Consider the following 16,106-nt stretch of genomic DNA (forward strand, 5'->3'; position numbering starts at 1 on the left):
TAACATTTTGGTCATACTTTATAGTAAGGTTTCATTTATCAATAGTTCGTAAGCGGTGTCATAAGGATGAACAGCATGTTTTAGAGAGGGTTATAAACACACCAGCAGAAGGTGCTACAGCTGGTCAGAAGCAACCTATTAACTCACTGGACTCTAAAACAACAAATAACAATTGATTAATCCATTTATTAAAACATCTATAGAAATGGAACCTTAAAATAAATTAGGAGCAACATTTTTTTTCCTTTTACACGGATGATTCAGACACTGTTGGTAGCTTTAACGGAAAATAAGATATTTTTATATTTTGCCTCTCCAATACACGACCCCCTTCCTTAGTTAAAATCTGAAACCCTAAATGTATCAAAAAGGTCTTCAATATTAATATTAATATTATTTATTATAATAAAGAACAGTCAAGCAGCGTGAAAAAAATATATCTTAGCTACATTACCTTAAATTGCCAAAAATATACACATTTTTCTCTTTTATTTAATAATAATAAAAAAAAGACACATGCAACATACTAAATGTGACATTAGCCTTAAAACGGGTAAAGAACCGTGTACCCCAGTGCAACTGAAACACAGATAATCTTTAGCTTTTATATTTTTTTCTCCTCTTCCTCTTTTTCACGCAGATACAAAGTTTAATGTTAACCTTCCAATAGTGGCCCTTTAACTCATCCTAATCTCCTGACAAGACCAGGCAAGGAGTTTACTTTAAAGGGACCAGGTGCTTTTCGAAGCCAAAGAAATCTTTTCTTTAAGTGCTATCTGTCTCTTCCTTCCTCTAATCCTCAACCTCACTCATGTCTGATCTACAAAGCTGCCTTAGAGCTCGGAGGCTTGGTTTGCCAACAAAAAAATATGTGTCAAATACACACAGGGGTAGTTAGGAATCCACCAAACCAGGCCTTGAATGGAACCAATACCAATGGAGACGGTGGTTGGGAAACAGACTCCTTGGATTCCCTTTCATTTGTCCTGGAGAATGAACTTGTTGCATCGTGAGTAGAACTGGCTGGAATGAAAAAGGGGCCAGGAAGTGAAATGCTCCCCCCACTGTGTTAATGGACTGTTGTCCTCACAGGGGGGTAGATGGCAACCTGGATCTGGAGTTCTACAGTAAAGGAACAAACCAGCTAGGGTGACTAGACAGCAAGTGTGAAAAATCGGGATGGGGGTGGGGGGTAATAGGAGCCTATATAAGAAAAAGACCCAAAAATCGGGACTGTCCCTATAAAATTGGGACATCTGGTCACCCTAAAACCAGCCCAGGATGGCAGCTGGCAGAATATTTTGGGGCCGGTTTTTGGCGCAGCCAGCCTCTGAAATTGCAATTTTGCACGTGCAGCTTTTCATGGGTGGGATCCCACAGGCCCACTTGGATCCTCCCACGCGCACGCCAGGTCGGCATCAGATCACCCAAGCTGCATGTGGAAACATGGCGCCCTGTATCACTGTTCCAGTGGGGGGAGGGCTTGCAGGAGGGAGTCCCCCACTTGCAGACGGGAAAAAAATTACACATAAAAAAGTGCAGGCACAGAATCGTGCAACTCGGGGTTAGGGGCAAACAAAAAACAATCAGGCGAGTGAAAAACGGAATTCAGTGTTCCAGGTTGTGACATGTACCAGGCCGATGGAAGTTTGGCACATCTTGACTCAATCAGGAGGTGGCTGGGGAGAGAGAAGGAACATTCACTTGAATCACATTTTGCAGCCTCTCCTATTGGTATTGCAGAGACCATAAGGATGACAGCAAAACTACCCTTTTTCTCATTTTCTCTTTTATAGCTGCCATCTCCATCCTTCCAGTAGCTTCTTCTTGTTTTTAAACAGTAGCTTAAAAAAACCCAACCCAATAGCTTTCCGAACAGAGAGTATTGTTCTGTCCGGTTCACAGAACAGAAAGCGAGACCCCTGGGGGGGCCCTTTCTGCTATTAGTTCTGCTCAGCCATTGGGGCAACAATCTTTAAAATCAAATCAAAGAACAAACGTGAAATGGGGTTTAATAGATGGAGTTGAACGGTGATGAGCTTTTTCCACCAGCATCAGCACAGACCCACCGCTGACAAATTTGAATAGTGCAAACCAGACGAGGCGGTGGGAGTGTGCTGAAAATCATCTGTATCCAGTAAGGTCTGAAAACTTTTTTAAGAGCCTCAGTGTTTCCAGTTGCTGGAGTCTTGATGTCCCCGTCTCCATGAGATCCAGATTTAACCGGGGGAGGGGGAATTCAAACGTTTGACGCTGATTTCCCCTCCCTGAACTGTCCTTCAAAAAAACCCAACCTTGCATTGTCCAACCTTAGAGGAAGCAGGTTTCTTTGCCACAGGTTCAGGTCTCAATGGTGGAGTTAAAACCAGACAGTGTGAAGCAATGAAGCTATCCAATGCCCTAGACTGGGAAGACTGGCCCCATTTCCAGGGCCTGGGCTATCTAGTGCCAGTGATGGGGGAGAAAGTTCTCTGCCAGAGTAGCCACATTCAGGAGGTGGGTAAGGAAGCAAAAGTAACAGATTTCAGACCCTCTCTTCCTCTGCCTCCTTGGTGCCGTTTTAGCCCTGGGAGAAGACAGCCTGGTTAGAATTCACCCCCTGTGGCGGGGAAGGCAGTGGGCAGTACTGGTGTTAGCCCTTTTCAAGTGGCAATGCTGGGCCTGTAGACTCTTGGAAGGACAGAACGAGAGTGTGAGAGGGAGGAATGTGCTTCTCATGTGGAAGGGACAGCACCCAGCTGACCAACCGGCGTCCGCCCTGCAGCTGGCGTAGAGGTCCCAGTAGTGTCTTTAAGGTTAATCTTTAGCAGAGGCACCCACCACAGAGGCTGGGGTAAGAAGAAGGTGGCATTCACCTCTGATGCCCAATCCCCTTCCAGAGCTCTGCCATCCACCTCTTCCCAAGCTGGATTGGGATCCAGTGGCGTGGTGGTTCCCGAGGGCAGAACATCTCCTTGAGGAATCACAAGGCGACAGGCAGGAGCGAAGTCCCTGCTGTAGGTTTCTGGCAGGGTTTTTACAGCTCATATTCCTCTTCGTTTCCCCATCTGATGGGACAGAATCTTGACTCCCTCCACCCCCATGGCCCTACCCCACTTTTCCAGCTGCGTCATATCTGGCATCCCCCCGGAGGGTGGTGCAAGCTGTCTGAATCTGTGCAGAAAACAAGCAGAGATGACTATTCAACCACAGTCTTGGCCTAGGATACTCTGTGGTCTTGGTTCAGGGCCCCATCCCGGAGGCCTCACACCCACGCACACTCATACACACACACACGCACTGGAGAAGAGGCCGGAAGGTGTCAGGGCACAGGCGAACTCTCGCCCTCTGCTTAGCAAGGAGAAGTGTAACTTCGCTTTGTGCAAGTGCGCCACAGATCAAACCGGCAGGGACTTCCCCCTGCCCCATCTCTCCTCTTAGAAGGGTACCCAATACCAGGTCTTGGCCGGAGACATGTTATCTTCTAAAGCACCACCTGGCACTTCCCATGGTCGGGAAGAGCTTCTCAGAAGCCTTGTGCTCATTGCTCTAAAGTATCCAAATGTGTGACCACGGAGAGCCGTGTCCCTGGAGCAGAGAGGAGCGGGCCGCTGGTCTGTTTGGGACGGCTTAGCCCTTGTCCTGGGTGACAGCAGCTCCCTTTTCACTCATGCTCTTTAAAAAAAAGACACAGAGAAGAGAGTCATCAGACAGGCAGCGACCCACAAGTGAGCGGAAATGAGAAAGCCCTGCCACGCTGCCGGCCTGCCTCTGCTGGGGCACGCAGACTGAATGAGGAATGCCTGCTTCTCTCCTAGGCTGAAATCAGCAGGGACACTTGATTTGGAGACCTCCCCACTCCCAATTTAAACAGACTCCTTGACTCTGGCATTTGCTCCCCGGCGCTCCACCAGGCTGGGCCTGCTAGGCCCTGTCTACAAGGCAAGAGCTGGATGGAGGTGGTGAGTTTGATGGGGTTTTGTCATAGCACATCACACCACTGGCCTCTCAAATCTGGAGTCCTGCCTCTGACAGCAGCCAATACCATCCTGTTTTCTCTGTGCCCCTGACTCTGCATATGCATCCCCTCTTGACCCCTGCTGCTCAAGAAAGCAATCCCCCTTGTATTTTACCACATGAAGCCACTAAGGTCAGCGCCTGTGAACAGTGGCGGATTAGCCACTGGGCCAACAGGGTCCTTGCCCAGGAGCCCCAGCCAACTGGGTGCCCCTGCACCCTAACCCACTCCGCCCGCCTGGCGCTCCTTCTGGGGAGTGAGGTCAGGGCACAGGGGCTTCCTCCACTCCCCCAGCCTGCCCGGCACTCCAATTTCCATCAGCAGCGATGGGTGGAACAGAGCAAGCCTGTGCGCCCTGCTCCCGCTCCCTGGCAGGAATGCCGGAGGGAGGGGACAGTAGGGGGACTGCAGGCGGAAGGGGCCCCCACTTGCTCTGGCCCAGGGACGGTGTTCATCTTTCGAGGAGGGGAAAGACCCTATTTGGACACAGACTGGCTAACCTAGTGAGGAGGACTTTAAATTAGGTTTGACGGGGACAGGTGAGCAAAGCCCACAGGTAAGTGAAGAACATGGAGACCTGGGAGATGGTCAGAAATAGGAGGGAGCGTGGCCTATAACGGCAGGAGAGAAAGGGGGATCAGGGCAAAACCGGGAGGCACAGAATCAAACCAGGATGTTAGATGCCTATATACAAATGCAAGAAGTATGAGTAATAAGCAGGAAGAACTGGATGTGCTAATAATAAATACAAACTATGACATTGTTGGCATCGGCTGAAACTTGGTGGGCTAACACACGAATTGGAATGCTGGTGTGGATGGGCACAGCTTGCTCAGGAAGTATAGACAGGGGAAAAAGGGAGGAGGTGTTGCCTTGTATATTAATAATGTAACACTTGGACTGAGGTGGAGATGGACATAGGAGACGGAAGTGTTGGATTCTCTGGGTTAGGCTAAAAGGGTAAAAAAACAACCAGTGATGTTCATGCTAGGAGTCTACTATAAGACCACCTAACCACGTGGAAGAGGTGGATGAGGCCTTTTTTTTAAACAACTAACAAAATCATCCAAAGCCCAAGATTTGGTGGCGATGGAGGACTTCAACTATCCAGATATATGTTGGGAAAATAACAAGCGGGGCACAGACTATCCAATAAGTTCTTGGACTGCACTGCAGACAAACTTTTTTATTTCAGAATGGTGAAAAAGCTACTGAGGCGGAAGCTGCTTCTAGACTTGATTTTTATAAACAATATAGGGAGGAACTCGTTGAGAATTTGAAAGTAGAAGGCCAGCTTGAGTGGAAATGATCCAATGAAATCATAGAGTCTGCAATTCTAAGGAAGGGATAGAAGTGAGTACGCAAAAATAGAGACAATGGGATTTCAGGAAAGGGCCGGATTTTTGGTAAGACTGCAGAGAGGCTGATAGGTAAGCAGTCCCATGGGAATCAAGGACCTGAGGGGAAAAACAACTGAGGAGAGTTGGCAGTATTTCAAAGGGACACTTATTTAATGGGCCCTAGAAGCAAGCTATTCCGCTGGGTAGGGAAAGATAGAAAATTGGAAAGACCAGCTTGGCTTAACCACGATATCTTGGTATTGGATGATCTAAAATTAAAAAGGAGTCACTATAAAATGGAAAGTAGCGTCAGAGTAACAAGGAGAATATAGGCAAACCACCAGGAATGCAGGGGCAAGATTAGAAAAGCAAAGGCAGCAAAATGAGCTCAAACTAGCTACCAGACATAAGGGAAACAAGAAGAACTTTTTATCAATACATTAGAAGAAAGAGAAGACAAGGAAGGGCCAGACCCTGACTCAGTGAGAGAAGGGAGAAACAGCTAACAAGACAAACTTGGAAATGCGCAGAGATGCTCAATGACTTCTGGTGTTTCGGTCTTCACTGAGAAGTCTGAAGGAAGGCCTAACGGAATAAACGTTTAATGGAAGGTGGTTTGGAAAGATGAAAAAACAAAAAAAGAACAATGTTAAAAATCACTTAGAAATGTTAGATGCCTGCAAGTCACCAGGGCATGATGAAATGCATCCTAGAATACTCAAGGAGCTAATAGAGGAGGTATGTGAGCCTCTAGCTATTATCTTTGGAAAATCATGGGAGACGGGAGAGATTCCAGAAGACTGGAAAAGGGCGAAAATAGTGCCCATCTATAAAAAGGGAAATAAAAACAACCCAGGAAACTACAGACCAGTTAGTTTAACTTCTGTGCCAGGGAAGATAATGGAGCAAGTAATGAAGGAAATCATCTGCAAACACGTGGAAGGTGGTAAGGTGATAGGGAATCGCCAGCATGGATTTGTAAAGAACAAATCACGTCAAATCAATCTGATAGCTTTCTTTCTTCAGCTGGGTGTTACCGTAATACTCCTAATTTACGCACCGTTCCTTTCTGGGCACTGCTGTCCACCTGGAGGTTGAGGAAGGGGTTGGTTTGTGTGGAAAGGACTGGTGGGACTCCCGCCCCTGAACTCATCAAGCTGTTCCCCGGAGCACTCAGGGGCGAGGCTGTTGGGGTCCCCATCAGGCTGTTGCCGGGGTTGAGCTGCTGGGGGGAGATGGATGCCAGGAGGGAGCTGCTGCTGGGAGGGGGCGGGGCGGCGGAAGTCATCAGGGCGGTGGCGCTCGAGTGGAGGAGGGGTGTGGAAGTGGCTGTCAGCAGATTAGTCATGGGCAGCTGGGAGGCGCCCGTCATCTGAAGCCGATGCAACTCCCTCTTCTGCTGGATTTGCTGCATCATCTGGAACACCAAGGCCTGCTGCTCCTGGAGTAGGGAGAGAGAGTCAGGCTGGATAAGGGGATAGGGCATATGGGAGGCTCTGCATACATGTACCTCACACCCGATTCATTGAGACAGGAGGTGGATTTGCTTGCCCCTCGGCCTCTCTTAGCTCTTATCCCATGGCTCCTCGCTGGTCTAGCGATGTTAAATTGTACCCACTAGGTTAATCACGACCATCTGGCACATTTTTAAGCACAACATATTCCTGTCCACATTGGGTGGCTAAGTCATGTTGAACATCTTGTGTTCGTGATCACGTTTTCAAACATGATCCATTTTTCTAGAGTAGATATGGTCCTGGGGAGGGAATGTGCTTGGTATCCTTCCTGACCTCTTCAGCCATCACCAGGCACCTTGAAGCATGAGATTGGATGACTACTCTTTTAGGATCCCTACAAATACACTGGCCCACAAATGTATTCAGCCCCCTTTCAATTTATCTGCAGTATTTAATCTGATGTCCAGCAGCCTGTGGCGTTCATTGCTATGAATTCTCAGACTGGCTTTCAGTTCCCCTCCCTTCTCCGAAACTGACCTTGTTATATTTAATCTCCTCTGGTGGAATTAATTACTCCAGGTGAGCTGAATCCTGGGGGGATGGAAGGGACCCAACTCACCTGGAGCTGGCAGAGATGTGCTCCAATCAAATTAAACCACTTTAGCTTCCACGGAAACCATCGACCAACAGAACACACCCGTGGAGTGAACTACTGGTTCCCACACACACAGGGAGCAAGGGGATGACATGGTGACATCAGCGACCATAGAAGAGAATCCCCTTGAAAAATATTGTTCTGATTATAAATAGTTAAACTGGAAACCTGTGTGTATCATGTAAGCCTGGCACCTAATAGGTGAGATTCTAAGCTGATGTAAAGCTGCATAGCTCCATTGACTTCAATGGAATTATGCTGATTTACACCAATTGGGAATCCGCCCTGAAATATTTTACACACTCACAGATCCTGATTGTTAACCCAGGATTAACTCTACTGACATTTCATGAGTGTACAGGAAATAGGAACCAGATCAATTATGCCCAGCACATGATGACAGGGTTGTTTGTGGTTTATATGAGTGCCAGTGAAATGTGGGGCCCGGCTCGGCAGTGACGTGAATGAGGCTATCAGTTACACACCAGCTAGCCAGAGAAACAAGTGAAAATGGAGAGGCCGTGCAATTCACACTCCTTTTTGCACACCACTGGATGCCAAATTGATGCAATGCCTGGCGAAGCAAATGAGACAAGATTGTAAGGTAAATAGTCTGGCCCCGCTCCGACACAAGGCCAGATCTCATTTACACGAGTGTAGAGCAGGGCTGTTCCCCACTGGAGTCAGTGGAATTCAACTGCTGTAAGTGAGAGGAGAATCAGGCCCTTGTTAGGCACGGACTTTCCCCCTTCACCAACTTTCCAGGCTTGGCGTGTCAACTGCACTGGTTCTGCCCACCTACCAAATGCCAAGTCTAGGTGAGCTGCATTGTTTTTCCGTTCATGGCACATGGATGCCTCATGTATCTGCTGACTTAGGCGCTGATTCCGGGGCTGGAGCACCCATGGGGAAAAATTGGTGGGTGCTCTGCATCCATCAGCAGCTCCCCACCCCCCACTCCTCCCACTCACCTCCAACTCCTCCCCTGAGTGCGCTGCATGCCTGCTTTTATTCCCTAGCTAACAGCGCTTGCGCCATGAAACAGCTGTTTTGCACGGCTGGGAGGGATGGGGGAGCAGGGAGAACGCAGCATGCTTGGGGAAGAGGTGGGGCCGGGATGGAGATTTGGGGAAGGGGTCCAATAGGGGCAGGAAGGGGGCAGAGTTGGGGCAAGGGGTCCAATAGGGGGAGGGAAGGGTGGCATCGGAGCAGGGCCGGGCACGAGCAGACACCGGCACCGGGGAAAGTTGGCGCCTGTGCCTGCTGATGGCTTCCTGGGACCTGATCAGCACACAGAGGGCACATCTACACTGTGATGCGAGCTGTGACTGCAGCATAGATAGACATTATCGAGCTACCTGTCCCTGAGTGATTGTCACTGCTCCAAACAGCAGTGTAGACGCGGTGCCACAGGCTAACAACACCCTGGGTTCCGGTTTGGCTTTCACAGCATGCGCTGAAATCCACACGGCCCTGTCTACACTGACAGACCCCGGTCATCAGCAGGTGGGATCGAACCTGGGACCGCTGAAGCTTAGCGCATGAGCCTCTACTGCATGAGCTAAAAGCCACGTGGCCCTTAGCTAAGGCTGTAGCAGAGTCATTAATCTCTAAGTGATTTTGGTGCCACTAGAGGGGATGGAACACCACACCCAGGAGGTGTGTGGGTTACACAAACATTGGCTTCGGTTTAACTAAGGTGTGAGTATAAACTGAGTTACTCAAAGTGGTGGAACTTTGTGTGTGACTGGGAATCAGTTTAAACTAACCCAAAAAAGAGCCAAAATGAGCAAGTCCACACAGGGTTTGCATTGGTTTAAGAACTGATTTTAGGGCTCATCTCCACAGCATTGGTCCCAGTTTAAAGATGTGTAGATAAGTCCATAGTTAAATTGGCGCAACTTGTGCATGTAGACAAGACCTTTAGCAAACATAGCGACGGATGCGCCAAGCCATGGTCAGTCTTTCTTCACTGGACTAAATCTCCCCCAATCCAAACTTCAGGTCAGGCCCTTGCTGGAGGGGGCAGAAACCCGGCACAGGGACACTTACCGGATTAAGCGGCTGGGACGTCAGGAGTTGCTGCAGCTGCTGCAGCTGGTGTTCGTGTTGGTGCAGGACGTGCCGCTGCTGCTCCGTCAGGGGACTCAGGCCTGGCATGCTACAGGGAAGACGGGATGTTAGCATAGCCTGCTCCTTTGCATTCCTGCTGAGGTATTTCCACACCCCCCACGCCCAGCCCCGAGGAGAGCAGCAGGCACAAACTATGAGCCAGGCTTCTCAGTAACGATACACAGCTGAAGTCATTTAAGCTGAGCTTCCCTTAGGGGTCAAACTAAGCTGCCTCTATGAGAGGCAGTGCAGTCCAGTGGGCAGGACGCTAGCTCTGACACTGACCACTTGTGTGACCTTGGGCAAGTCAACTGCCTGCTCTGTGCCTCAGTTTCCTCTCCCATCTTTTGTCTGTTTCTATTGCAAGTTCTTCAGGGCAGGGATTGTCTCTCTCACTAGGAGCACACGTAATTGAGCACAGTGCCTAACACAAGCAAAAACAGTCATACATGCGTCAGTATGTACTGTCACATGTTGCTTGGTGCATGCTTCGGGGAGTTAATGCACCCATAGCGGTTTGTGTGGTCTGGGATGTACATGTTTAGTTTGCCATGGACACACCTAATTTTGTGAGCATGCCTGTTTTCGTTTGCACAGAGAGAATTGCAGAGAGGCTGCAGTTCTGGAGGAAAGAGGAAATGAAGGGCTGGGGATCATAGCCCCGCAGGGAGACAGAGCCTGTGCTGTGGGGAGGAGGGTTGGACATGCAGGGATGACGGCGCTGCTCCCCCTCGGGATACCTGGGGGGCCCCTCTCACCTGCTCAGGCTGTTGGAGAGCTGCAAGGCGGGGGGCCCGCTCGCCTGCGTCAGAGAGTTCTGCGGCTGGGCAGCCGGAGCTCCATTCAGATTCCCCAGCATCCCATTGATAGGCACCTGCTGGCCTCCCGCCAGGTTCCCCAGCAGGCCATCCACCCCGGGCCCTGTGGACAGGCCATGACTGGCTGCCGCACTTCCCCCCAGCGAGCCGGTTGTCACCCTGGTCAGGCCGTTGACCTGCTGCTGCACCCCGGGAAGGGGCAGTGAGGTGGGGCTCTGTTGCAGCAGCGGCAGGGGAGGAGGGGTGCTGTGGAAGGAGAGGGACGAGCTGCTTCTGCTGGGGCAGCCGGAGTGCGGATCCTGGGGGAAGAAGCAGGGAAATGGAGAGAGGGTGAGAACTGAACCTCGGGTGCTGTTTACTGGCTGCTCAGTTCCCCTTACTGCAGCTGGGGTGTGTGCCCAGCTAGAGGCAGTAATGCTGCATGTGGGGTGAGGCTGGCGGGCTCTCACATGTCTGGCTGGAAGCTGACACCAAAATTGTCAGCATTCTCACTTCCCTTTGTACAGCACCTAGTGCCCACCACCATGGCCCTCCATGCCCTGGGTGGGGGCGGATGCACCATGGAGATGAGTCAGCAAAGCTTAAGGACCCCCCTGTTGCCCAGTCCTGGCCTCGATTTCCCTGACTCCACCTGCAGAAAGCCAGCCCCTTAGATCACAGAACACCCAGGGCAGTGGGTACGGGCTGGTTTCACCTTGCCGGACTCTCCCATTCAGTGCAGGGGCTCTGGCCATTGCTGTGTGCTGCTGATGGGGAACAGCGATATAGTGTGGGGGGGAGTCCCTGGGCCCCACTGCAGGGTCTCGGCGGCCACTGTACCTCGGAGGAGGTGGAGAGGGAGTTCTCGATCCCAAAGCTGTTCTTGCAGGGGGAGTTCTTGTTGATGCTCAGAGAGTCGCTGTTGCACACTGCAGGGGAGAGGAGGGAGTCAGGGGAAGAGCCTAGCATCACCACGGTAAAGCAGAGGGACAGCAGGTGCAGCCAATGGCTGGACCCGGCGTGGTTTTATGCACCATGATAAAATCCCTCTGTGGCAGGCTCCCGGGGTGGTGGGACCATTATGGATGAGCGCAGGGGTACCCCCCTAATCCCGATCCCAGAGGCCCTGGGCGAGGCGGCCCCTCACCATTGGCAGGCAGGATGTACTGGGCGTGGCCAGAAGGGCCGTTGCTGGTGGTCACCACTGGGAAGGGGACGGAGAGCTGGACGTTGAGGAGCTGCAGCCGCTCCTTCTTAGCTGTCAGGGTCATGATCTGCTCCTGCAGCCGCTGGTTCTCCTTCTGCAAGGAGTGCAGGGCCTTGAGCATTTCTACAACTGCGGGAAACGAAAGGGGGGAAGGGGGACGGGGCAGGGGGGCAGAGAGAGGAGGGGGGCAGTGGAAGAGGGAAAGGAAGGAAGAGGGGTGGGAAGGAGAAGAGGGGGCACACGGGGGTGACACAGTTAGAGCATCTACTGTGCAGGGACAGGGGCGTACCAGCCCCCACTGTCCTCTCCACCTCGGCACAGGTTAGCATGGAGCTCCCCTCCCCACCCTGGGAGGGGCTGTCTCAGCACCTCTCTACCCACCCTGCCGAGCCCCTTGTCTGCGGCCTTCCCAACTCTTGCCCCCAAACAGAGGGGAAGAAACCCACCCCTGTGCCAGGCATGGCTGGCCATGAAGCTGGTGGCAGGTCTCTGGAAGACCCAGCCCCATAGGGGCCCCCCAGCCCGCTCCCCGCCCGGCTCACTGTTTACGCCGGCTTCTCCGTTGCCTTGCTTCTCCAGAAGCTGCTCGATGTTGGGGGTGGCCTGGGGGACGTTCTCCAGCTGCCCGCTGCTGCTACAGGACACAGTCTGGTCGAAGAGGGTGGGGAGGCTGCTGATGGGCGACCTAGGGAATGGCCCCGGGAGAAGGTCTGTCAGAAGATGGGACTCGGATCCTTCACCCCTTTCTAGTCCACACTGGGAGGGGCTATCTCTGCACATCCCCACCCACCTGAAGACCCTCGGCCCACATTGGGAAAGCCTATATCTGCACCTCCCTCCCCACCCAAGCCCCTTTCCCCTGCCCTGCACTGGAAGTGACTGTCTCTGCATCCCTCTTACAGCCCCACGCAAGGAGAGTCAGTCTCTGCCCCTCTCACATCCCCTTTCCCAAGCCCTTCTGCCCCACACTGGGAGGGGATGTCTCTGCAGCACTCCACTCCTTCTTAGCCCCCGCCCACACATCTGCCCCACACTGGGAGGGGATGTCTCTGCACCGCTCCACTCCTTCCTATCCCCCCCTCCCACACACACTTCCGCTCTACACTGGGAAGTGGCTGCCTCCCTTCCCCGCACCGTGTTCCTCAGTTTCTTCTCACCCACTGGTATTACCTATAGCTCACCCTACACCTTGGTGGAGCCCTCTACCCCCCATGTCGGAGGACAGCCAAAAGGCACTCACATGGAGGAGAGGCTTTCCTGCGGGGAGGTTCCGCGGCAGCCAAAACTGCAGTCTTCCAGGTCGGGCTCTGGGAGGGGAAACAGAGGCAGACAAAGCATTTCTCCTCTGCCTCTAGCAACTATTAGCCTGGGCCAAAGGGCTGCTAGGGCCACAGCCTCCACTAGGTGGCAGCACAGAGCACTTTCCCCCCCACTGTCCTTACGTAACAGCCCCGTTAGCCTGTCTCGTGGTCTGGCAGCAGGGTCTGTAGGCTGGCCAGGTGCCCCCAGAATCACTGCCCCCCTTCACTCCTCTGGGTCGGGAAAGGGGCAGTGGGGCAGTTCAGGGAGCTGAGAGGAAGGAGAGCCGTTAGGGCCCTACCCTAGGACTTCAGAGGGCTGCATTCAATTCCCTGCTGGACCCCCGACTCGCTGTGTGATGTTGCCCAAGTCGCCGTGCCTCAGTTTGCCATCTGTACAATGGGGATAATAGTCCTGCCCTACTCCCCATCATCCCCAGGGGAGCTGGGAGGGTAAATACATTCAGAGATTGTGATGTGCTTGGATGCTGTACGTACCAAGGAGAGACAGGGCTCTCAGACATATTCTAAGTTGGAGCCACCCCCTTTCTGAGCTGGACAAAGCACTGTCCATTATACCTCAAAGGTCACTGCCCAGAACCACAACCCCTCCCTAGGAACGGGCTAACAGAGCCAGATGGCATGGCACTCAGATACGACAGAGAACAGCCCAGATAGACTAGATAGGATGGATTGTGGTGCCTGTTCTGGGGCAGATTGTTATTATTATAACAAGGCCCTCCTGGCCCAGCCAGTATCAGGTATCCTTGTGTGCTAGGCGCTGTCCAGAGAGCAAATGGCACACCCCTACAGTCTACTGCCTTGGTTGCTAAGGTCTCTCTCCAACAGTCTCATAGACTTTATGGCCAGAAAGCACCATCGTGATCATCTACCTGACCTCCTGCATGTCGCAGGTCACAGACCTTCACCCCCCTGCTTCTGTACTAGACTCCTGATCTCTGGCTGAGTTACTGAAGTTCTCAAATCGTGATTTAAAGATGTCAAGTTACAGGGAATCTGCCATTTACACTAGTTTAAATCTACAAGTGACCCGAGCCCCATGCTGTGGAGGAAGGGGAAAAAAACCACAGGGTCTCTGCCAATCTGACCTGGGGAAAATTCCTTCCCAGCCCCAGATATGGTGATCAGTTAGTCCCTGAGCATGTGGGCAAGACCTAAAAGCCAGCCACCCGGGAAAGAACTCTCTGCAGTCACTCAGAGACCACACTGTCTCTTTAGACCTCAACCTGTCTGGGAGGGATGTGTGGTCTAGGACTGACAGCTCTGAGAGTCAGGATTCCTGGGTTCCTTTCCTACCTCTGCTGGTGGCTTGCCTGGGAACAGCCAACAGCCTTGATCTGTAAAATGGGGTGTGAGAGTTTCCCTCCCTCAAGACTCTGTGTGTGTGGTGTCCCCAGCCCCCCAATAAAAAAGCAGATTATAATCATCAGCCAGGCACTTTCTCTTCCCCACTCCCATGTCTGCCACTCAGCCAGCGTATGTCCCCCATCACGCTGGTATGTGTCAGATGCTCTGAGCACCAGTCTGTGCCAGCTGGCCTCCTTGCGTCTCCTCTTCATCTCAGGAGCCTTTCTTGCACACAAGGATCCAGGACCTTTCCTGTGGGAAGCACTGCAGGGGTTGCAGGAGCGGGGTGATTTATGGTGTAATGCCCCAAGCTGGTTACTGACTGCAGCCTCCCAGGCAGCAGCCCTGTGGAGTCCCCTTCAAGAGGCCTTCCTGGAATGGGAGGTAGAATGGAAGTCCCACCTTCCCATACAGATAGGAGTCTTTGACTGTCAGTCAAATTCAACTGGCTCCTCCTCGTTGGGGAGACGTAGCCATGTTCTGAAGGTCACTCTGGAGGACATGAAGACATTTGAGCTACCAGAGAAGGTGCAAGACTGAAGAGGAGATTCGGGAACAGTTGCAGCAGAAGGTGGCAGTTGGGTCTAATTCATCCCCAGAATGCAGCATCAGGAAGAAGGGTGGCCTGGTGGGCAGGGTGCTAGCCGGAGACCTGGTTTCAATTCCCTCCTCTGCTAAAAGCCTCCTGAGTGACTTCAAATGAGTGATTTAGTGTCTCCCTGGCTTGGTGTCCCAGCTGTAAGAGGAGGCTAGTGGCACTGCCCTACCTCACAGGATAAATAGATGAACAATTCCTAGGTGCTCAGCTGCAACAAACAAATACCTAAGACCGATCAGGAGGAGATGGGGACAAAGAGATGACAAAAGGTGACAAGCAAGAGGTCCCTGTGGCAGCTGCTCTAAGAGGAAGTGTTTAGGGCCCTGTGGCTGAAGACACTGCTCTGGGATCATGCAAAGATCTCGATGAAGCAAAAAGAGCAATGCCAGAAGTTGACATTGAGAGTCAGATTTTAAACAGAACTCAGGATATCGGAGGACCAAAATCGAGCCCTAAGTGACTTGTCCAGGTCCCCCGAGTCCCAGCCACAAGACCATCCCTGCAAGTGAGCTCTTCTCCTTCATCCTTCTCTACCTGGCCAAGTAAAGGCAGAAGGGAGCGGATGTGCCGCTTCCTCCATCCCCCATCATGTTAAGAGGAAATACATGTTCCTGGACCATCCTTTTCTCCCAGACCAACTCTAGACAGGTGCTTCGCAGGAGGAAGGCTTATTCCATTGGGCCTTTAACTCTTGAGCTAACGTCAGCACCATTGTTACGCTCCTCATACACTCAGGGTACGTCCAACCGTGGAGCCAGAGGGATCATTTCCAGCCCAGGTAGACATACCCGTGCTAGCATGCTAAAAATAGCAGCGTTAGGGTTAGCCGCCCCAAGTACGTACCTAGGTTTCAGATGGGATGGTACCCGGGCAGCTAGCCCATCTCACCGCCCACGCAGTCACAGCTACATGGCTATTTTCAATCAGAGCTAGCGTGGGTATGAGAACTAGTGTGGGCACAGGAGCTGGAAATTACACCCCAGCTCCAATACAGACAAACAGCTCCCAAGGCACATGGACAGCCTCCCCCTCTACCCCTACTCCATGGCATGCACATATATGACATACCTTCTCCATGGGCTTACAAGTATGGAAACACAGGAGTAAATGTTAGTACATGCTCCTCACATAGACATGCGCTCTCACGCAGACAAACCAACGTGCGGCACACACAAGGGGCCCAATTTTCAAAAGGGCTCAGGGCCAGATATTCAAGGGATCAGCATGGGCAATGGGGTTCAACCCCTCAGCAAGTCCCCGCTGTGACACTTACTGCT

At 52.0% G+C, this 16,106-nt stretch overlaps 1 protein-coding gene across 4 annotated transcripts in view; it reads right to left on the reverse strand.

The window, feature by feature from the left end:
* The window catches only part of MLLT6 (MLLT6, PHD finger containing), a 72,321-nt gene continuing 56,215 nt past the window's right edge, over positions 1–16,106 (reverse strand). For 3 of the 4 annotated variants that reach the window (XM_032791346.2, XM_032791345.2, XM_032791348.2), the window contains 8 exons: positions 12,806–12,872; positions 12,108–12,250; positions 11,506–11,694; positions 11,199–11,287; positions 10,320–10,678; positions 9,502–9,610; positions 6,398–6,778; positions 1–3,654 (listed from right to left, as the gene is read on the reverse strand). In XM_032791346.2, coding sequence (XP_032647237.1) covers positions 3,610–3,654; positions 6,398–6,778; positions 9,502–9,610; positions 10,320–10,678; positions 11,199–11,287; positions 11,506–11,694; positions 12,108–12,250; positions 12,806–12,872 — 1,382 coding nt within the window. In that variant the 3' untranslated portion in view covers positions 1–3,609. The remainder of the gene's footprint in view (positions 3,655–6,397; positions 6,779–9,501; positions 9,611–10,319; positions 10,679–11,198; positions 11,288–11,505; positions 11,695–12,107; positions 12,251–12,805; positions 12,873–16,106) is intronic. The other variant, XM_032791347.2, reaches the window with a different exon arrangement.

Source organism: Chelonoidis abingdonii, chromosome 21 (assembly GCF_003597395.2).
Source record: "Chelonoidis abingdonii isolate Lonesome George chromosome 21, CheloAbing_2.0, whole genome shotgun sequence".
In the NCBI taxonomy this organism is placed as follows: Eukaryota; Metazoa; Chordata; order Testudines; family Testudinidae; genus Chelonoidis; species Chelonoidis abingdonii.